The sequence below is a fragment of the Micropterus salmoides genome, unplaced genomic scaffold, assembly GCF_014851395.1.
Source record: "Micropterus salmoides isolate LMB-PRFRI ecotype aquatic unplaced genomic scaffold, ASM1485139v1 Ms_hic_scaffold_11, whole genome shotgun sequence".
In the NCBI taxonomy this organism is placed as follows: domain Eukaryota; kingdom Metazoa; phylum Chordata; class Actinopteri; order Centrarchiformes; family Centrarchidae; genus Micropterus; species Micropterus salmoides.
The window spans coordinates 35,433,045-35,455,179 of NW_024040152.1; the positions used below are offsets into that span (position 1 = coordinate 35,433,045).

Here is a 22,135-nt window from a genome sequence, read left to right on the forward strand (position 1 = left end):
GTATAAACAATAATGTACAGTTTATTATCAAAACTGTGCCCCAGTCTGCCCCCCCCCTTCAAGTTATCCCTGTTGATCTGGATATAATGACAATGAAAAAGGTTTAACCTGCTGAAAACAGACACCCTTTTCCAGGAAAAACGCCTAAACTAACAAACGCAAAATAAATCAGTAATATCTCCCCAACCATTTGGCCTAGATGCATAACTCTGGTCTGAAAGGTCAGAATCTAACAAATATAAATCCATTGTAAATTAACATATTTATTTTACCATTACAGAGTAAATGGAGATGCAATAAAGAAAAAATATGATATTTTCATACTCGCCTGGTAAAAAATACTATATTTTAATGCAATAAACCATCAAAACCATCATAAAATAGATTATAATGCACCAGACTATATTTTAATACACCTGGAATGCAATTGTAATTTATTGTAATTGTAAATTTGATGAAAATAAACAGTTATATATATATAATATTTACTGTTTAAATGTTGACTTTTATTGAGAGATATCTTTAAAACACTATTTATATCCATAAAACCACGTTCCAAATAATATAACATTGAAATATTGATAAAAACAGTGAATATTCATCAACATTTCTGTCACCAAAAGCACACCGACGCTTTACAGGCCTGTAGCGTGAGAAGGGAACATCCCACAGTGATGGCGGGAGGGATCAACCATTTATTTTGATATCTGGATATCCTCGGCCAGCAAATGGCAAAAAAGACTGTGTGTTCCAAAGCGGCGCTTCCCCTGCTCTGAAAAAAGTCGAGGGATGGCATGTACAGCTCCATGTTTTGCTAAATAAGCAAGATGGCGTCGGAGCCGAAACTCGGAGCATCAAATCCGCAGATTTTTGGACTTAAAATGACATATAAGGCAAAAGTAAGTCAGCGGTTTATGTGTTCTGTGTGTGTTCTGTGTTCAGAAAACTAGCTGACAAAGCTTTTTTGAGATGTTCTGGATGATTAAATATTTTTTTGGCTGTTATTCTGTATAACAAAAACAAACTTATATCTTCCTTAAAAACAAAAAAAGGAACTAAAGAGATGAAGATAAACTAAAGTTAAAGGACCCTGAGACATCCTATATGATAACATGACAGCTCAGACCATCAAGAATCATTTAGACCCATGTCCTGTCTCTCAGCTCTTACAAACGATATATCTGATGTGATCTATCTTGTTTTTGCCCTGTCTGAAAAGAAAATCAATAAAAACCACTGATCACACACAAAAAAGTTCCTCCATTAAAAAGGGACTCAACATTTTGTAAAATGTTTTTCTTGACTTGGATCAGATAAGACTAGGTTAAGACATTTAGCAAGAGGATTTCACAAAAATGTGTTTCAAGGTAGGAATGATCATGAGACAAATTTAAAATACTGCAAGACGGCTTTCAGTAAATCACTGTTACTACCCCACCTTCACGTCAAGATCTTCTGGGCTGCTCAGGGAAGGAACGCTCTCCATAGATTGGTTTGTTTTGCTGCCACCCTCTGGACTGACCAGTGGATTCTTTTTGAGGCCAGTTCTCCTGTGCCGCCACATGTGGATCCCTCCGAATATCAGCAAGCAGATGCAGGTCGCCAGCAGGAGGGAAACGATAACCAGCTCAGTGTAGTAGCTCTTCTCTTTTGGCATCCGAGTATCCTCGGGCAGCTCGTTCCCAGACTGGGCGTCTTTTCTGGAGGTCGAGGTGAAGTCCAAACCATTGTTTAGAAATGGGTTTTTCAATCCAGAATCTTCTTTCTTTAAGATGGTTTCTACATTGAAATTGGTCATGATTTTATCGCCATTGTAGTTTGTCTTGTAGTCTTCGAGGTCACCTGAAGACTGTATTGTAGTAATGACTGGTGCATCAGTTAAAATGTCCTCGTAGGGCTCGTCTTTGCCGTTGGTCACGAGGTTTTCGTCGGCCTTTGGAATCGGGTTCATGGAGCGAGGAGAAGCAATCTGTCGGACAGCATAGCTTGCAACTTCTTCTTTGTACCCGCCTTCCACCGCTTCACAGCGATAAATCCCGAAGGTGTCGGCGGTGGCGAGGAAGCTCAAACTGCCATCAGCTGACAGGATGAAGAGTTTCTCTGGCAGGTTTCTGAATCGGGGGGATGTCCAGGTCAGAGTGGCCAGGTTGGAAGGCTTCTGACACTGAAGCCTCACTGCTTCGTTCAAATGAACACCGACTTCTGCAGGACAGAACATTTCAGAGTAAATACAAGTGAGAGGAGGTGATGGTGCTGAGTAAGGCTCTCTGTTTTCAGTTATGCTGGCAGCACAGCTCTATGGAGGGCAACATCAGTCTGTCGGTCAGTTTACCACCTTGGTCTGGACTAAAATATCTGGAATGTCCTTCAATTTCATACAAACGTTGGTGTTTACCAGTTTGAATGTTTGCAATCTTTGGCTTTTACTGAAACATCTCAGCAGCAGTTGGATGGATTGTGATAAAATGTGGTTCAGACCTTCATGTTCCCCTCAGGATGAACTGTACTAACCTCCTCTGTCTTCCATCTAGCACCGTCATCATGTCAACATGTTAATGGGTCTTATGTGTCTGTGTTTATGACTAAATTCCTGCAGAACTAATGACATTCCCAACAGAATTTCCCCTCATGGATCAATAAAGTATTTCTGATTCTGATCAGCCTGAGCTGCACTCTGTGTTTGGTCCTAATTATCTAATGTTAGCATGCTAACACGCTAAACTAAAATGTTGAACATGGTAAAATGTCTCTGAAGATCATCCAGGTCATAGTTATCCAAGCCGGGTTAAAATCAAGGGCAACTGGACTTGGTGGAAGAGACCTGAAGACGTTTCGCCTCTCATCCAAGAGACATCTTAAGTTCTGACTGACTAGCAGGGAGTCCTAGCTATTTAACCACCAAGGTGATGGATAGCACTTGGTCATCAGTGCTCCTGGCTGTTGGAACGACAGTCGTGGTCGTTGGAGTCACCTGATGCCAAATGTGAGTGTTCGTTCTCCTGGGAAGACATGAAAGGGAGTGAAGGAAGCTTTTTACGCCACAGTAGATAAACCATCTCTCAACAAGGGAGGCTGAACCAACGCTCATTTGGCACTAACGAACCAAGTGCTATCCATCACCTTGGTGGTTAAATAGCTAGGACTCCCCGGCCGTTCAGTCAGAACTTAAGATGCCTCCTGGATGAGAAATGTCTTCCAGCTGCCCTTGATTTTAACCCACATCTGCTGGCATGGCTGAAGACTCTTAGCATCGTCACCAAACACAGAAGGATGGAAGGGAAAAGAAATAAAATCTCAAAAATGTTAGAGACATTTAAGATCAGGTTGTACCTTGAGCCAGTTATTTATTTATACATACTAAGGAAGATGTTACCTGTGTTCCAGCTGGCCCTGGTTTGTATCTGACATTCGTTTTCCACATTGTCGTCCTCCAGGTGTTGAACACTGAGGAGTAAACCGACAGCCCTTCAGTCATTACACAGGGCTGATGCAGCTTTTTATCTATTGCAATGACTCACTCACAATACATTTAAGAATAAATATTTCCATATAAAGTGAAAGTTACACAACTAAAACCCCAAATACAGAAACATTATTCTTGACACCTGAATCTGAGGCTAAACATCCTGTGAGGATCTCTGAAGATGTTTACAGAGTAATAAAGGCGACTTTCACTTACATGTTCTCATGACTGCTGTCCAGACCGGTGCAGACCCTGCTGGTCCGGCTCCATCCACACAGAGGATCTCTGGCCAGAATACACTGGCTGCAGGATCTGTAGATCGAGCACCTGGCCACAGGTACAGCGGTCACCCCCTCCGATGTCCCCACGTACAGAACTCCCTACAGGACCAGAAAACACTGTGATGTGCTCTCTGTGATCTACACGTCAAATATTATCAAATATTCTTCAGCCACCTTAAAAGCTTTTACTCGGCCCAAACCAAGCTCTCCTGGTCCATCAAAGCAGCCTTCAGGTCCTCATTCAGCTCTCAACTTTTTACTCTCTTATTTTAAAAAGGCATGTGCTCTCTTCATCGCAGGAGCACTGCTTCAGATTTGATTGTTTGTCTTTAAGTTGCTGGCGCCTCAGTCTCAAGCCTCCTACATGATTGCTCCCCCTCAAGGTCGCTAAGGTCCGCTGATCAGCTGTGGCTTGTCGTTCCTAAAGACAGGGACGGCCGTGCCTTCTCAGCAGTAACCCCTAAACTGCGGAATAAGCTACTTATAATTCTTGTCTAAAAACTCATTTCATTCCATGGCTTTTACTCCAGAGCTTTGGGCTCTTTGGTTTCTCTTTTTAGGGTTTTGAATCACCCGTTGTTTGTTGTCTATAGGCGCTTTCATGATGCCTTAAATTCCAGGATTATTACGCCACTATGACGGCTCGCTGCGCTGTATGAAAGACACAGAGCCGGAAAGGGGGGTCCGATTTGATCCGCCTCTGAGCCGGGAATGCTGCTACTAACAGAGGCAGAATGATGTCTGTGTGAAAAGCCACGCCGGCATGCCGGAACAGGAGTGACGTTTCAACGCTGTTGTGTTACAGTCCAACTCCGGAAGTCCATCGACTCTGCACGAGCGAATGCGGCATACTGGTGGACATTATTCCCACGTTTATTGCAGGATCTCGGTGTGAAATCAGCTGATTTGTGTGTTTTTTGTGCTATTATCTTTTTTTATTTATTCTTTGTGCAGCACTTTGGTAACATTGATTTTTAAAATGTGCAATATAAATAAATTCAATTGGATTGGAATTCTCCTGTAAACCAAAAATTGCTTGAAATCAGTTGTGTGAATTTCAGCATCGATCATAACGGCCTAATGCAGCTGGAGACACAGATTTAAAGGGATGATAGTTATAGTATGAACATTAATGCCTCTGACACTCTAAATCATCTCACAGCAGGAACTGTAATATAACCCTGAAGGTGAGAGGTTTACCTTGGACGGGGAGAGGATGATGTTTTTGACCAGCTGAGGTTGTGTGAAGACCTGAATCTCCTCGATGATGTGTGCACCCCGATTAAGCAAAACCACTTTGTGGAGGAATCCGGACTCTGGATGTCACACAGAGAGATGACGAACAGTGTTTAATACAGACTCTAGACTTCATGCCTGCTATCTGGAGATAAGAACTGTTTTCATTCCAAACATGATCATTAATGTTTAATTTATCTCACCTGTCAGAAGGAAAAGGACCGTATACTGTTTTCCGTCGGCTGCCTGAGTCCTCATGGCAGCCACGCGACTGTATTGCTGCCCCGAAGAAACAACAAGTGGACCGACTCCGACCGGTTTTACACCGTTGTTAGTCAGGAAACTCCTCTTCACCTCTGCTAATTCACTATCTGAAGCGTTGTCCAGTCCACACTGTCAGGAGAGCAGAGAGGCACTCAGTAACAGCTGATGGCAGTGTTAAAACAATACTTTAAATAAAACAGGCCGAGTCATCACAAACGGACGCATGGTCAAGAGCTGTTGGTGTCAGTTTGTAATAAACAGAAAAGAGGAGCTGGTCGGTGTTTGTTTCCCGTGTGGGACAAAAAGTCAACATTGATTGTTTTTATTTAAGTTGTGCAAGTTACACAAGTAATATTACTTAACTTATGTAAGTTAACTGACGTATGTCCATAACCATGAACTTTGCCTAAACCAAACCAAACTGCGTTGTTTTTATAATGTTAAGAAGTACTTTTATTTTGAAAGCCTAACCGGACGCTGCATATTTTTCTTGCTAAATCGAGCGCGGAGCCCTGGGCGTTAAAAAGCGACACCATGGGGTCTTGACCAAGCGTCTATATGCAGTTTTGGGAGTAACGCTCATCAGTAATGTATTGCTAATGTATTTGCTTTTTATTGCTGTAAAGCATTTTTTTTTTTTTAAATTGGTAATATTATACCCGTTAACCAAAATTAAGTGGTCATTTGTTTTTTTTGATAATTCACCAACACCGAGGAACATTTCAGCACCAGAAAAACAAATCCATGAGTAAAAGAGTAAGAGAGACTGCTGTCAGTTCATCCTGACCGATCCTGTTGGAGTGTCGGCAGATTCAAATAATCAAGCACATCTATCTGTAAAATACGCCCATTAAATTGCAGTGGAAGTAACTCAAAAATAGTGTTAAGTATTACAATTCACAGACAGTGATATTGTAATATAACTAATTACTCTCACATGACTAGTATAACTAGTAATCTATAATGTATTACATTTTTGGTGTAACTTGCCCGACACTGGGACGAGTTGAATGTGTTGAACTGGGCCTAGAATCGTGCCCTGAGGGATGCCACAACGCTTTCTTCCATAACACCAGTTTTACACTTTTGTTAGTTTTGTTGGTCTTATGACTATGAGTATATTACCAGAAGACCGGTGCACTATGGCTATCTGAGCTTATTCTACATGTGACTCTACGTTTTGTGTGAAAGTGACTGTCCCACCTGTCCCAGGTAGGAGTGTTTTCCCAGCTGTTGACTCCACTGGTGGGTCCGCATGTCGAAGGTCCTGTAGCTCTCAGTGAACGCCTCCCTGACGTCCTGCAGTTTAAAGACGCACACGGCAGATTCTGGACCTGAGGACCTGAACAAGTCCAGAGACAATACTCATTTTATTTCTGAGAGGACAGAAGCTGGAGTGCAACATTTTTTCTCCAACACGGTTTACTGTGGATGAGTTTCACTTGTTTTCAGGTCAGGTGGAAACACTAATGTGATAAAGATGAGGGTTTATAGCAAACTGTTCCACAGATTTGGTGAAAAAGGTTAGCAGTATGCTTGGAGCCTTTTCAAAGAATCTGAGCAGCAATAAGGACTCTGCTGGAAGAAAGGATCCCCTAAAATAAACACACACGCTTATTTAATCTTACTTAAATCAACAATATCAAAGAAAAGCAAATAATAAGGAGGCAGTTGAGGTGTTGGCAGGAGTGTATCAGTAGAGTGATGGTGAGATGTGGGTATACACCTGGACAGGTTTTGGACAAAAGGACAGAACGACCCAAACAGCATTGTAATCATTAGGTGGCAAGTCTGAGGCAGCCACTGAAGTAGTTCTAAATCCCTCCATGGTGTTTGGCTTGAATTCCTGCAGCCCTCAGTCAGGTTTACCATACCGAGGTTTGGCTGTTGTTATCTTACCACTGAGAGGTGAAGGCGGCGTAGAACAGAGTCTCTGAGGCGTCAGTGCCCTCTGGTGGCTGGAGGGTGAACACGTCCTGGAGAACATTGAACGGGAGCCGTTTGGGAGACTGACAGAGCAGAGGGGCTTTGGCAAAGGACGTCCACTTCTTCTGCAGAGTCCTCTGTCCACCAACATCATCCTGCAAAGCCAACAAAGAGCTATTATACTTTACATATCAGCACATTCTGCAGTCAGGGGCTCCTCTCTGTGTTTACTCTCACCTTGCAGACTTGGGCCACCCGGGCGATTCTCAAGTCATTCACAAAGCTGAACTCTTTCCCAACTTCACTAAAGAAGAAGTAGAGTTTCCTGTCTGATGAGTCCAACGACGAGCTGACAAACACTGGCTCTGAAATACAGGAAGTGATGACAGATGAGGAAACTGCGGGTGCAATATGATATGAAAGTAGGGAAAAGAGATCTGAGAGCAGATAGCTGAGTGACTGAGACTCAGATGTGATAGTACAATACTTTTTAAAGGACCACATCCTTTATGCTGAGTTTCTTCATTGAATACTTGACAGTCATCGATCAAGAAACTGAGGTTCGATAACAAGTCCTAAGTAACAATGTATGTAGCGAAGGGGGAGAGCAGTCACACCACCGAGATCCGAACCCGGGTCTACAGGGTACCAAACATACAACTTTGACTGCAAAGACTCTGTCACAATGACTAAAACACAGAAGTGGAGGCACCTCTACAAATTCAGATTTTTGAGATAAAGAGGAAATTAATCATCAGGGCCAGAAAATAGGAAGTCCAGTCTGTTGTGTTCTCACTGCAGCATGGTTTGTTTGAAAGTAAGTGAGGTACTGTGCTTCTGGAGGTTTTTATGGTTTAATGTCAGCATTTAAATTTCTGCTGGGCACTCAAAACAAACTGCTGAATCGTCCTCCACCTGAGCCTGCAGTCATGCTGGTAGGACTCACTTCTTCCAATGGACAGAGCTCTGATTTGATTCAACGGGTCACAATATCAGTGTGGACCAGAAGAATTATAGACTTGTACCGCTGTTGCATTCCTGTAATTCATAGGAATAATAAGATTGGGGTTCCTGTTAAATATCAGTAAACATGTTGTGTCTCTTGTGGACTTGTTTTCTGTGTTAGACAAGACCAGGAACATTCCCTCACCCTAGCCAAGTGCTGTCTGAACAGAACCACAGTCCAGTTTAATAATGCTGCAGATGCTACAGTTCTCCAATTTGTCAGATCCATTAATTAAAACGTTCCTTCAGATGTTATCTGGGGGGTATTACATTTCCACCATATTTGCTGTTTGCAAATTACTTCTATGAAAGTAACCATTTCAAAAAGACAGGAAACACTTTGCTGTTCAAAACTAGCTTGTATGTGTCTGTTAGGAGCTGAAAGGTCAGTCAGACTGAATTCTATGGCTTCACCTCAGCCATGATGTAATAAACCAAGACTCTGATGTGACTAATGCTAAGCTAAGCTTCTGTCTCTGTTGGAACTCCATGGACTCGACTTCAGCCTCAGGTTCAGGAGGAGTGGCTCCAACCAGAGGACCAAACTGGTAAGGCTCTGAACCTCCGTGTAGAGGTCCAAAGACTTTGGTAAACCCACGAACCCAACATAGTTTCTACCATCAGATCTCCTGCTGATAATAGTGATCTGAAAACAGCTCTGGTGGAAGACTTTCAGTCCTGGTGTTGGACCACCAACCCTGGCAGTGTTCATGTCTCACTTTACTCTTCAGGCTGCAAACTAGCGTCCAGTTTCTGCAGCCGTCTCTCTCTTTCTGATGCCTTTACTATTTTGTCTTCCTCTTTTTCTCTTGTGTCTGAAACTCGCCAGACAGTTTGACCAGCAGCTTAAACACTAAGAAGCTGGACATTGCTTCATTTACTCTTAAATGATAATCAGTTCACCGATGAACACATTACTCTTGTTTCACTCACCATGCAGTAAGCTGATAGACGTGTCCAGGCTGACGTCTGGGCCGCCATCTTTGCTGAAGTGTCGAGAAATCTGTGGTTTCGCTCCTCTGAAGTCGGTTGTCGTGGTGGTGAACAGCTCGCTGTCTACACATAAACAGAAAAGCTGAGCTTGTGTTTGTGCTTTAAAGCACACGCATGTGCTGCAGAACACAAGTATGATGAGGTCCAAGCACCCAGCGCAGTTTAGAGCTCACGCCTCCTGAGGAAAATGCAAGAACACATTTTCTTCAAGTTGCTTTTAAAGGCTTGGACCCCATTACACAAGTCTGTTTAGTTTGTGTTTGTTCAGTATTTTTGCCTTTAACAAACATCCACACTGACTCAGCAGGGACCGGACTGACCGACGGTGATGGCGGTGTTCCTCTGGAAGGGGTTGAATGGACAGCGGCCTTTAGCTCTGTCCTGTTTTACCATGGAGAAGCTTTCTGCATCCTGAAGGAGACGAAGAAACACAGAGGCTGGACTCAAATGTTAATGATAGTCTGACGTCATGTCTGAACTGGAGGTTTTATTTCAACCCGGTTCTTACTTTCATAATTTTGTCCATCTGTAACAGAAACACCTTACCGAACACGTTAACAGCTACATATCGATGGACATACACCGGCTGTTAATCAGCTAGAATGACTCATCATACTTCCATTCAGTCAGTAATCTGGGGAGACTTACGATGTAGGCATCATGGGGGTTGTAGGCGTAGCTGCCGCAGGCGTAGAGATGGGTGGAGTTTATCGGCTGCAAAACACGCACGAAGTTCGGACAGTCGACCTGCAGACACACAGACAAGTGAGATTATGTTTGTCTGTTCTGCACACTATAAAGCAACAATGTGTTGGAGGGCTGGGGGAAGGTGAACATAGATCAGAGGATGTGGTGATCTACAAATACACTCAGAAACCAGAGTGACGTGAACATGGCACCACGAACCTATGGCCACAATAAATAATGCTTTATTTAGAATTTATTTTACTCTTGTTGTTACCAGCAGCTGGGTGATTTGGCACTGTTAAAGATATTTCTTAGGGGGCTTAATTGATGTAACAGGAAATGGTAAGACAGGTCATTTGCTGAACCCACAAGTGTTCACTGACCTTCCAGCTCTGGTTGTTTCTCTCATATAACTGTCCTTCTTGGGGAGACAACAGTTAGACAAAACTTTCTCAACAGGCACCACAAACTACCAAATTACCTCACCTACCTTTAATGTAGTGCATTGTTGTTTGAGTAATGGATTACATGTAACGGCGTTAGGTAATCAGGATACAAAAAAAATGTAACTGGATGCCGTGACAGTACAGAAAAAATAGACGTAATCAGATTACAGGTACATTTAGTAAAATCTGGGATTACTTATAGGGATTACTTTAAGCAGAACGTTTCCATGAAACAGAAAACGCAGTGCTATTTGCCTCCATATATGTTTTTTATATACATGGTCTATGGTAAAAACCCAAAGCAAGAGAGGGACATGTTATAGACATTGATTGGCGTTTACAGTCGCCAGTAGCGGCCAATGTGTGTTTATGCCCCCACCCCATCATGCAGAGTCTGTGCGGACTGGTTCTGCGGACTGGTTCCAGGTCCCAGTGAGTGAACACGGCAGCTGGATCAGGACCGAGCACAGCCTCCGAGACCGACAGAGGCCAGTTTGGCCACTGGGGATACAGTACGAATATGGTTTTCTTGCCGGGTTTGGCTCTTGGCAACCCGGGGTTGAGTAAGCAAATAGGAACGCTAGCACGGCTAACCGACTGAAGTAACCAGCCACAGATACAGGCAGATAGGCTATGGTTAGCAGTTTAGTAAAAAGTAAAGCTATCACAGAAGCCCTGTGTAAATCATCTCAGTAAGTTACTGGATTCCCTGTTGGTCTCTGAGGCTGTGTTCGGTCCTGTTCATGCTGTGTTTACTGGGAGACTGCTCAGTAAGCTTTCGTTGCCCGCTCGCCCGGCTACGGTTTCCAATCTGGAACCGCATCCCTCCCTGCTGGGTCCGCCCCTGTCCTGAAAACCTCCAGGTCTTGAGTAAAGGTGTAAACACCTTCATACACACTATGGTAAACACTAAAACTTCCCTGGTGCTCCAAGCAGTACGGGCAGAGTGCGCTAATTTGACCAGTAGCTGCACAGCTCACTGAGCTAATAACAGCAGCTAGTTAGCTTTGTTAACTAACTTCAGCAACAAGTAAAGGTGCCTGTCCTTCAAGAAACTGTGAATCACAGAGTTGAGGCAGAGAAGCCAGGGGTCAAGAGAGGAGAAAACCAGGGGACAAGAGAGAAAAAAAAATATTGTCTCCATATTTCTAATATTTCTCCCTCACATATGATCCAGTTTCACCAGAATCAGTGAAGAAAGTTGTGTTTTTGTACAGTAATCAGTGGGGCCCAGCCCCAGAAACACTATGCTTCAGCAGCTTCATATTGTTTTCACTGGATGCTAAATTAATACAAGTGCGGAGTGAGTAATCAAAATTGTAAAATGGTTTTCCAAATGACAAACTTAAATATCATCAAGAATACCTACAAAACAATGTTTTTGTCACAGATGGGTGAGATACTGCCATAGTGGTGACATATAAAATATCATATAAAAACATGGATTTTGGGAACAGGAGATTTAGTTATTCTCTAAAGATACACTGAGCAGAAAACACATCATTGATACTCTCTTTGTCACCTGGAAACAGCTCTGTGACTCTGTGAGTGAACACTCAGTCCTGGAGTTGGACCACCAACTCTGGCAGTGTTTCTATCTCGCTTTACTCTTCAGACTGCAAACTATCATTCAGTTTCTGCAGCTCTCTTTCTGACGTCTTTATTTTCCCTTCCTCTTTTTGTGTCTGTTACTCACCACAACTCTTTGTTCTTGTTCTGTTTATTTCTGTTTACATGGTCTGACAAGCAGCCCCTTTCTGAACCCAACAGAAAGCCATTTTGAATGTTTCAGGAAATCTTTAAACGACTTCAAATTTGGGCAGTACAATCTCAAGACCTGTGTGATGCTAAACTGTGAACCTTTTTAGTATTTACCAAATGTCATGTCCGTGTCATTGCGTTGAATTTCGCCTACTGGCAACACAAACTTACATGTTCAATACTTTGGCATACTTCTCCAAGCAAGCTGATCCAATTTGGCTCAAAACTGTCTCAGAAAAGCCATAATAAAGCTTAGCTAACATTTCACTGAGAAGAAAAACATACCCACCAGGCAAGAGGTGAAAATCATTTCATTAATCAATAAGGATGGAGGTGTGCTCATAATTACCTCTGCGTCCTTCCCTTTAAGTTGACACTCCTCTATTTCGCTCTCAGATGGACTCCACTCCACCTGGACCAGAGACAGACTGCTGATTAATCCAAATCTTTACTAATGTATAACTGAGCCGATAAATCTGTAAATCAAAGCATCATGGGAGTTGGGGGAGCTCACCTTCTTCTTCAGGTGGATGACGTCACTCTGACTGACATCCAACGAGAGGATGGCGTCCCGGGCCCCTACATACAGGGTGGATCCATCGTCGCTTAGCAACAGTGTGGTTGTGTTGTGGACGTCGGGGAGGCTGAAGAGGACCAGAGGTCGATCTGCAGAGTCTGGACACGAACACAGCAGAGTAGAGTGAGAGAGGAGCTAAAGATTTAAGGCAGAGCACTTCACAGCACAAAGGCCCAGACCTGAATCCAGACCAGTCTGGCTAGTTTCTTTTTATGTTTGAATGTTAAATTTAAACTGTAGTCTGTAAGTAATTACATCAACAGTTCATCTTGGTGTTCAGAGACAGAGAGACAGAGACAGAGAGTTGATGTCATCTGAAAAAAGCTCAGGCACATCCAGTCATTTATTTGGTTAATGTCCTTGCAGAGAGAATGTTTGGTGCTGTAGTCGCTGGTAAATGTGGGTGTCGTCTGCATAACGGTTTATTTTTATTGTTTTGATTTATGTGTCCTAATGGAAGCATGGAAATGTTAAATAGTAGAGGATCAAGGACTGAGCCTCGGAGAACTCCACACATAATAATAATAATAATAATCTTTATTTGTAGAGCACTTTTCAAAAACAAGTTACAAAGCGCTTTAACAAGTGTAAAGGCAATAATACCCAAGAGACAATAATACAAAAACAATACAAGATAAAAGCATGAAAACATTGAAAAGACTAAAATACAGATAAATATAAAATTTGTAAAATACAATAAAATAAGCTAAAATAGGTTGTTCTGGTTAAAAGCCTGGCAGCTGAGTTCTGGACAGTCTGGAGTCGATCAATAGATTTTTGGGTTAAACAGGTGAAAAGGCTGTTGCAATAATCCAGGCGTGATGAGATGAAGGTGTAAAATGGTCTCGTTGTCCTTAAAATAACATAGATCGAATTTTTGCTATATTTCTAAGTTGATAAAACATGATTGAACAAGCTTTGTGGTGTGCTGCTCGAAATTTAAATTACTATCAAACCAAACACCAAGGTTCTTTGCCAAAGGCTTAATGTGATTTACTAGGGAACCAGCAGATGGCAGTATTTGTTTTGCCATCTGCTGAGACCTGATGACCAGGATTTCTGTTTTGTCTGAGTTCAGCTGGAGGAAATTATTTGACATCCATTTTTTAACTTCACAAAGGCAGTTGTTAAGTGAACTCAGCATTCAAGGGTCTGTGGATCTGATGGGCAAGTATATTTGTGCGTCATCAGCATAAATATGAACAGAAATGCCATGTTTATGGATAATATGTCCAAGGGGAAGCAGATACAAGGAAAACAAAATGGGTCCTAAGACCGACCCCTGAGGCACACCATATTTAACTGGACAGAACGAGGAGACATAGTTGTTTACAGACACGCAAAACTTCCTATTTGACAGGTAGGATGAAAACCATTCTAGGGCAGTACCAGAGATCCCCACCCAGTGCCTCAGTCTATCTAACATGATGTTGTGATCAATGGTGTCAAAAGCAGCGCTAAGGTCCAAGAGTACCAGGACTGAGCACATGCCTTCATCAGCAGACATTAAAAGGTCATTGGTGACTTTAAGCAGGGCAGTCTCAGTGCTGTGGTACTTCCTAAAACCAGACTGAAACTTTTCAAATATTCAGATGCATAAAACAGTTCCTGTTCTGAAGAAGACTCAAACGTCTTTCTGAACCTGAGACTCTGAGGTATGTGCAACAGCATTGTACGGTACTGTGTCTAAGGGAGCACTTCATCTAATAAAACTACAACTGAGAGCTTGCCTGAGTCTATTCAAAATCATTCATTCTTCAACAATAAAGACTGAAGTGCAGTGTGTCAGTGGTCTCAGGAGACCCCAGACTTCCCATCATGCATCTGTTCACAGCATGAGTGGAAACTGGTGAATGCCATGCGGTGTTCTTGCATCTATCTTCATATTAATGGGGGCTAAACAAAGACCTGGTTACTGTAGGTGTTAACCATACTGAGACTCTTAACAGGAGGAGAGAGAACAGAGAGCGATCATTAATACCACCAACAACGCTCCATCCGCATCACCGACCGACGCAGAGACAGCACTACTTCCTGCCTCAGAAGCCGACTGTGTGGTTTCAGGTTTGGAGAGGATGTGGTTCTGAGCTGCAGAGAAACTCACCGTCTGTATCTGCCTGCTTCACAGCAGCTGCACACTGAGATAAGAGTTTAAAATAACAACTGAGAAATAAGAGTAGCGTGATGGCGGTCTCAGCAGACAGAGTTTGGTTTTATTCACATGGTCTGCAATATCCTCAGAGAAAGTTAGTCATGAATCACGAATCCCAGATTTCTAGCAGACTTTGTAGGCAAGACGAGGCGGAGCTGAGCTGGATGTCATCAGGTTAACTTCACTGATCAAAACAAACACCATCCCTGCAGCCTGTGCATGAGATCTGCATGTAAGCGGTGTTTGCAAATCACTTTTATGAAATGGGCCCCTGAAACACACCACGTACTTCCAGTGCCAATCTTCAGTGTCGCTGCAACACCAAAAAACTTCAATTAACAGCCCGGCTTTTATTTTGCTCTGAATCACCCCGCCTATATTTGGGACAGGCCTTTAATTTCTTTCACATAAAACTCTCGCTCAGCAGAGACGGGAAATAGGCTGCTATCAAACTGTTTATTGAAACCAGTATGACAATTACTTATAGTAAATAAGGTTATCGTCTAACATATCAATTACGAATCATTCATTTTGTTCCGAGAGACAGCACATCTAGACCAACCTCAAGCCCAAAGGAGAGAGAGAGAGAGTGCCAGTAAATCTGAATGAATCACACCTTGGGGCTCATTGTTTTTATAAAATGAACTGAACGACTGATTTGTGGAGAATTTAACCGATGTGTAGCATGTCCATACTGACAAAAGTTTAAACATTTATATCTGTATGTGCGATCTAAGCAGCTTAGTTCAAGAGGGCGACCCGGTGGGTTTTAAGAGGTTTTATACATCCAATGAACTTCTATAAAAAACAGACCAGGCTTTTGTCAAACCGTGTAGCCACACCAGGCCAGTAAAGGGACAGGCGTCTAACTGTGTGTGGAAAGGTTTGCACTATGTCTGACTTCTGTGCATTAGATCAGAGTTCAGGTACGGGACCTGCACTTAAACATACAGTAGCTCGTTTGTGCAGAATTGTCCAACATAAAGATTCTGTTTGGCATCTACAGGCCACATCTCAGCTACTTCCCTCGCTACAGCTCATCTGTTCTGATGGTTTCAATACTGTAAGAGTGTAAGTTCACCTCAACTTCCACCAATAAAACAGAAACTGCTCACTTCCAGTCATGCCCTTTACTGATGTATTGACGAGTATGTTACGCTGTTATTAAGGCAGTGGCTCTCAAACTGGGCCAGGCCTGCCACTGGGGGAGGGCATGGATGTTGAGCCAACCTGAAGTTGCATGACTGTGGTTCACGTGGTTACATAAACAAAAAAAAATTTTTTTGATGCAAGCAAATCTGTTTCACTAACCTGAATCTTTTGTTTCATTTACATGTTATTAATGACTGATATAAAAAACAACTTTTGCTGGACTCGCGGGCCTTAAACTTTTCGGCTTGTAAAAGGAGGCATGACAGAAAAGGTTTGACCACCACTGTGTTATTAAGGTAAAGTCAAGACTTAAGACGAGGCTGCATTAAAAAAAAGATTTGTCAGACACATTTTTCAGAGTGTTTATAATTTCCATAAAACACACACAGATGCCACCTTTGAAGAGATGTCACCAACATGTTAAAGCCTCTCTGAGCGTCATTTATTGAGAAGACAGGAAATGATATGATGCACAACACTGCAACAGCTCCATGGTGGCTGTAAATGATCATACAGTATTCATCTCATCATTCCTCTCTGCACTTTGTGTTCAGCTAATGTCCGTTTATTCATTTAGCAGGAGCACTAGATGTCCGGGAGTAGTCTGACTCAGTGATCAGCTGTCAGGGAGGTTAAGTGGAAAGACAAAATGGCCTTCCTCTGAGGTTATGATGGGATAGACAGTTCAGACAGTAGGAACATCAGATGTGAAGCAGCTCTGGTTATTAAAGATTTTACTTTTACAGAAATGGAGCCTGGAGATCAAACCCTGTGATCAGTGGACAGCTCGTTCACAGTAACTTGATGGTGCTCAAATGTACTTTAAAGGATGTTCCAAATTAACATGTTACATCTTGTTTGTTTGATCCAAAATCAAAGTGTATTTAGGGTTATTATGTTACAAAGTACAGGGGGGGGGGGGGGTGGAGCAGTGGATAAGACACATGCCTTTGGTGTGAGAGACCGGGTTTAAATCCACTGTGAACAAGACACTTAACTCCTAGTTGCTGCAGAGGCGTGTGACCTCTGACATATATAGCAATGTAAGTCGGATAAGTTTAGATAAAAGCGTCAGCTAAATGAATAATTGTAATCTACAGACATAGAATGTCAATCAGCTTTAGAGGCGCTGCCAGAAGGATTTACAGAAGCTGCAGGCTAACCGACTGGTAGCTGTAGCTTCATATTTGGCGTGGAGACATCAGAGTCTGACTCTCTGAGAGGAAGAAGAAGAAGAAGAGAATTTTGCTAAATGTCAAAGTTTTGTTTTAACAAAAGCCCTGTGAGCGGTGCTGAAGAATAATTATGAACTTCCCTTCTTGGAAATGTTTGACCCATGTGTCCGTCCAAACTCTCAGTTCAGTCATTTTCCTGATTTTGTCAAACAGAGTGAATTTTGTGTTCAGTCCTTTTTAACGAGCTGAACGTGTGTGAATAATTAATTATCTAGTTTGTTTTAGTAAAATGTTGACAGTTAATAATCAATACTCAACATAGTCCTGTACTGAGGTCGAACAGATAGTTAACAATGTGAGAATCTGATTAATAAAAGCACAAGAATAAAATACTAAATCAATCAATCAATCAATCCTAAAACAACTTTGACAAATATTTTTTAAAGGAACAAAATGTTTCTTAATCAGCATCATTATATCACCATAATACGGTAGTGACACAAACACATGGTCAGAATATGTGATCCTACGTGACTGATAATCGATCAGAAATCTTTTTTGGACTTACTGAGGAGGAAGGAGTTTCGTGGAGGAGGCAGCGAGCCGGCGGAGCTTAGCAGACCAAGGAGGAGGAGGAGGACGACGACTGATGGAGGCATGACGGAGGAGCTGAGGATGGACTGAGATCTCTTCTCAGCTCTGAACGCACCGACACTCAGCGCTGAAAGACTGCGACTGAGAAGAGTCACCACAGGTTCCTCTTTCTGACGTCCGAGGGCGGGGGCGGGTGGATGAAACATCACCATCAGTTGGCTGTAGACAAGTCGGACATACCCTTTTCTTCTCGGCTCAGTGATGTTGAAATCACAGTCAGCTGGGGGAAAAGTTCTGCGAGTGACTGTTGGTCTGACAGCAGATTAGGGAAGAGAGCAGTTTTGTTTCTCTCATTACTCTGATTCATTTCATCCTGTTTCACATCCTCCTTCAGGCTGGTTTCACATTTCACCCCTTGGGACAAACAACCAGGCTGAAGACAGACTGTAGGTGATAGTAAAGAGTTTCTGTATAATCAAATGTCACGCAGTGAAGCTCGTTCTTCATCTCTTTCTCTTCGCTGGTTTAATGATCAAAGGACATTTTTCTTGCTTCCTCAGATTTGAAATGAAGCAGCTTCCAGTGATCTCGAGCTGAACCAGCAAGTTAAAACAAAACTCCTTTGACATCTGCTGCTTGTGACCGAGCAGGAACTTCCAGGTCTGAATCGTGAAGCCATTGCAAAAGTACATTAAACCCACAGTCTTTTCCAGCAGGGGGCGAATCCACCGGTCGCAAACAGAGCATTATGCAAGACTGCAGACCGAGACAGCCTCCATCAGAGCCAAATTAGAACATTTTAAAATAAATTTAACCCTAATTTTTTTGTTTTGCTGATCCAAAAATGTATCTGATCTGTGACTCAAAACCTTGGATCAATTCAACGTGACTTTTATGATCAATTCAACCCGTTCTCAGTCGTCACATATGGACGCATGGTCAAGACCCGTTGGTGTCCCTGTGGAGTGAGCCGTGAGGGAGACTTTGGTTGCAATTGACCCTTTGCTAAGCACCGCCCCCCTTAGTTACTGTTGCTAAGTCCGACAAACTGTCGGCGCTGCCACTGTGTATTTCTGCACTGCCCGGAGAAATATTGTCATATTTGTTGGAAAAAGCGATCTCAGAAAGAAGCAGACAGTTTTGCAGTTGCATTATACATTTGAAGGTTGTATTCAGGCTGTTAAACTGACAGAGACTGACGTGAAAAAAATGAAAGACTACCGATCACACAGTACAAGAACCGCCGCATCCCTGTATGGCGACTGAGACAAAAGACAACAATATTAAGGATCAACAGTGTTCCTGTACAGCTGGTCGGCCTCTGTTCATTATTACAGTCACTAAAAAGCAGAACAGCAGGACTTTATTACATTACAGTCAGTAGGAAGTTAGCCAGCGTTAGCTAACTAACATTAGGAACGATCCACAGCCGACATTTTTCTGGATTTATTTCAGGTTTTGGAAAGAGAATAAATCGTCCTTCTCCTTTCAGCCTCTCTGGGTAGCTGCTGTAACTTTTACAAGATGCTCCAGGAACAGCGTTTGACCAGATCTTAGAAAAATACAGCAGAAAAAAGCTGGAAAAGGACTCTTTTTGCATCAGAGTCAATGGAGCGCAGCCATAAAAGGACCTCAGTTAGAGCGAGGCCTATACTGCGCTGTGATTGGCCAGCTGTGTATTCGGGGTGTGGCTTAGCGAAGGGTCAATTTGCATCCCTCACCACTAGATGCCACTAAAACCTACACACAGAACCTTTATGGACTGTATAAAAGAAGTGGATGCAGTCGTGACGTCACATAAATCAGCTGAGTAGCCGCCTCATTTTAGCATTATTTCCAATGGAGCCAGACTTTGTTTTGCAACCAGAAGAGTCGCCCCCTGCTGGCTGTTTGATAGAATGCAGGTTTAAAGGACTTCGACGTTGGCCTTGCTTCTGAGACTGGAAGCTTCCCGCTCCGTTGGAAAGCTCTCTCTCTACAGCACCATGCTGCCAGATCCAAATAGAGTCATTTCCTTTGTATCAGCACCTGATCGTGAAAGCACAGAGGGCAGATTTAAGTTAAGCGTGAAATCTGATTGGTGATTGGTTTAGATACGTCACGTTTAGCTTGCTGGTTTAGCTTTCAGCGTCTGTCTCTGTTACTGTGTTTTGTGTGCTAATGGGACTTTTCAGACATGCTGTTACTCAGTTATCAATGTTGATGTGTTTGAGATATTATATATTGTTGTTATGAAGGATTTGATTGGAAATTGGGTCTGTAAATATTGATTGTCTGTAAAATTGTACAACACTTATCTTTATCTTTCTAAAAATGAGTGGAACATTTGTCAGTCGCTTTTATCCAAAGCGACTGACATTTGATGAACAACATATAAGCATCAATACAGTAAGAGATCTACAACTGACAATACATACATATAAGAGCTAATAGCACATATCGGATCAATGGGGTAAATACAAGAGCACAGGAAGTGCATGTTAGAGGTGTTATAGAAAGTGTTCTCGGAAGAGATGAGTTTTCAGGAGCTTCTTGAAGTTAGAGACTGCTCTGACAGGTCAATAATTGGATTTTTATGCCTGTATTTTTTGATTTATGAAATATTAAAATGAGATATCCAAAAATAGTACAATGTGTCAACAAATTAAAGCAATCATTTTGCTGTAACTCCACTCTGCAGCTCATTAGCTCTTCACTCAGCAGAAATACAAATTCTAGAATCTAATCTAATCAGACGTGGCGCTGAATGAAGGGCTGTTTGGGAGTTGAAATACCCGGCTCCCTTCAAAGAGCTGTATTTTCCATCACTAATTCTCCAAATAAACAAGCCGGGCGGGATACAAGCCCCCCCCCCCAACCTCAGACCACAGGACAGAGGAAGCTGTGGTGAGTCTTCCTGAGTATTTCTCCTCAGTGACACTTTACTGTCGGTACGTTCACAGCTGAGGGGAAGTACATCTCCATCTATCATCAGCTCCTCTGTCATGGCTCCATCAGTCCTCCTCCTCCTCGGCCTGCTGAGCTCCACCGGCTCGCTGCCTCCTCCAAGAACCTCCTTCCTCCTCAGTAAGTCTAAAAATAGATTTCTGATCGATTGTGTTTGTACCACTGGAGGATAATGGGAAGATAAATGAAGGTCTAACGATGCTGATTTATTCTGCACTTTTATGAATCAGATTCTCACTTTGTTGTCACAACAAAAATCCAAAGAGAAGGCAGAAAATATTCACACCTGGGACAACAAGATGTTAGTGCAGCTTCCCTAAATGTTCAATCAATTAAAGAAAAAAAGAAACGGCATTGCACAAGTTCTACCTGGATATAGATGTTTGATTTACGTCTATTTCTTATTAAAAGATAGATAATAATTCAGCATGTGCGTTCAGCTCGTTTGTTAAACAGAACTGAACAAAACATGACTCTGTTTGACATAATCAGGAGACAAATTTAACTGTTTGGACGGACATGTGGGTCAAACGGTATTTACAAGAATAATTATGATAAAATAATTCAGTAACTCACAGAGCCTTTGACATTCAGTGAAACCCTCTTCTTCTTCCTCTCTGAGAGTTAGAGGTTCAGGTTGACACCACTCTCGTGTTTGTATGCTAAATATGGAGCTACAGCCAGCAGCCGCTTAGCTTAGCTTAGCATAGCACAAAGACTGGAAACAGGGGGAAAGACCTAGCAAAAGTCTGTCACATAATAGATGCAGTAATAAAGATATTTTACACACATACAAGGAATTTGCTTTGGTGTCTAGTTGTGTAACAATTGACATAAAAGTCCTAAATAAATATAAACATATGAAATTGTGGCGATTTGTGAGTTCAAACCCTTTTCTGACATAGCAATTCTAAAATAGTTTCGCACACGAGGTTTGACATTGTAATGAAACAATTTGTTATGCCACGCCCATTTCATTTGTAGCGCTCCCTAGTGGTCAGCTTGAACGAAACTTTCAGCGTATGTGTGGGGTCCTTATGTGGACATATCCTGTAAGTTTTTTGTGTAGATTGGACAAACGTTTTCTGATCTATAGCCTGATTTGTGTTATATCATTTGCAGTTTTTTGCACTTACAGCGGCCACTAGTGTTCGATTTGAATGAAACGTTCAGGGTTTGTTTTAGGAACTTATAAGGACACATTAAGTTTTGTGATGATTGCAGAATTAATGTCTGATTGTATGGTTGAATTTCTGTTGCCACGCCTATTCCACGCCCCCTAGTGTTCGATATAAATAACATTTTCAGGGCATGTATCAGGCACGTATGTAAACACATCCTGTCAGTTTTGTGATGATTGGACAAATGGTCCCTTATTTTGGCTATTTATGTCCTAAGCCACGCCCCTTTTTGTTGAAATCTATATGAGATATCAACAAATCTTTAGGCAACTTTTGGTAAGTGTAGTCCAGTGATG

General features: G+C 42.3%; 2 protein-coding genes across 5 annotated transcripts in view; one reads left to right on the forward strand and one right to left on the reverse strand.

Annotated features, from left to right (window-relative positions):
* Window positions 1-1,049: 1,049 nt before the first annotated feature.
* On the reverse strand, window positions 1,050-18,033 carry LOC119898202 (semaphorin-4A-like). 2 transcript variants are annotated; one of them, XR_005443507.1, is made up of 15 exons: window positions 17,687-18,033; window positions 12,577-12,737; window positions 12,412-12,474; window positions 9,817-9,915; window positions 9,489-9,579; window positions 9,109-9,231; window positions 7,408-7,535; window positions 7,144-7,325; window positions 6,448-6,586; window positions 5,184-5,373; window positions 4,945-5,060; window positions 3,680-3,843; window positions 3,374-3,444; window positions 1,318-2,202; window positions 1,050-1,217 (listed from the first exon to the last, which is right to left on the reverse strand). XR_005443507.1 is itself a non-coding variant. In XM_038712391.1 (14 exons), the coding sequence occupies exons 1-14, from the start codon at window positions 17,922-17,924 to the stop codon at window positions 1,430-1,432; spliced, it is 2,538 nt and encodes an 845-aa protein (XP_038568319.1). In that variant the 5' UTR covers window positions 17,925-18,033; the 3' UTR covers window positions 1,050-1,429. The 2 variants fall into 2 exon arrangements, 1 of the variants encoding a protein (XP_038568319.1); XM_038712391.1 differs by having other exon boundaries at window positions 1,050-2,202.
* A 2,569-nt stretch (window positions 18,034-20,602) lies between these two features.
* The window catches only part of LOC119898203 (semaphorin-4B-like), a 32,884-nt gene continuing 31,351 nt past the window's right edge, over window positions 20,603-22,135 (forward strand). For 2 of the 3 annotated variants that reach the window (XR_005443508.1, XM_038712394.1), the window contains exon 1: window positions 20,603-20,778. Coding sequence is in view for 2 of the 3 variants with exons in the window: in XM_038712394.1 (XP_038568322.1) it covers window positions 20,697-20,778 (82 nt within the window). In the remaining variant the exon portion in view is untranslated. The remainder of the gene's footprint in view (window positions 20,779-22,135) is intronic. The other variant, XM_038712393.1, reaches the window with a different exon arrangement.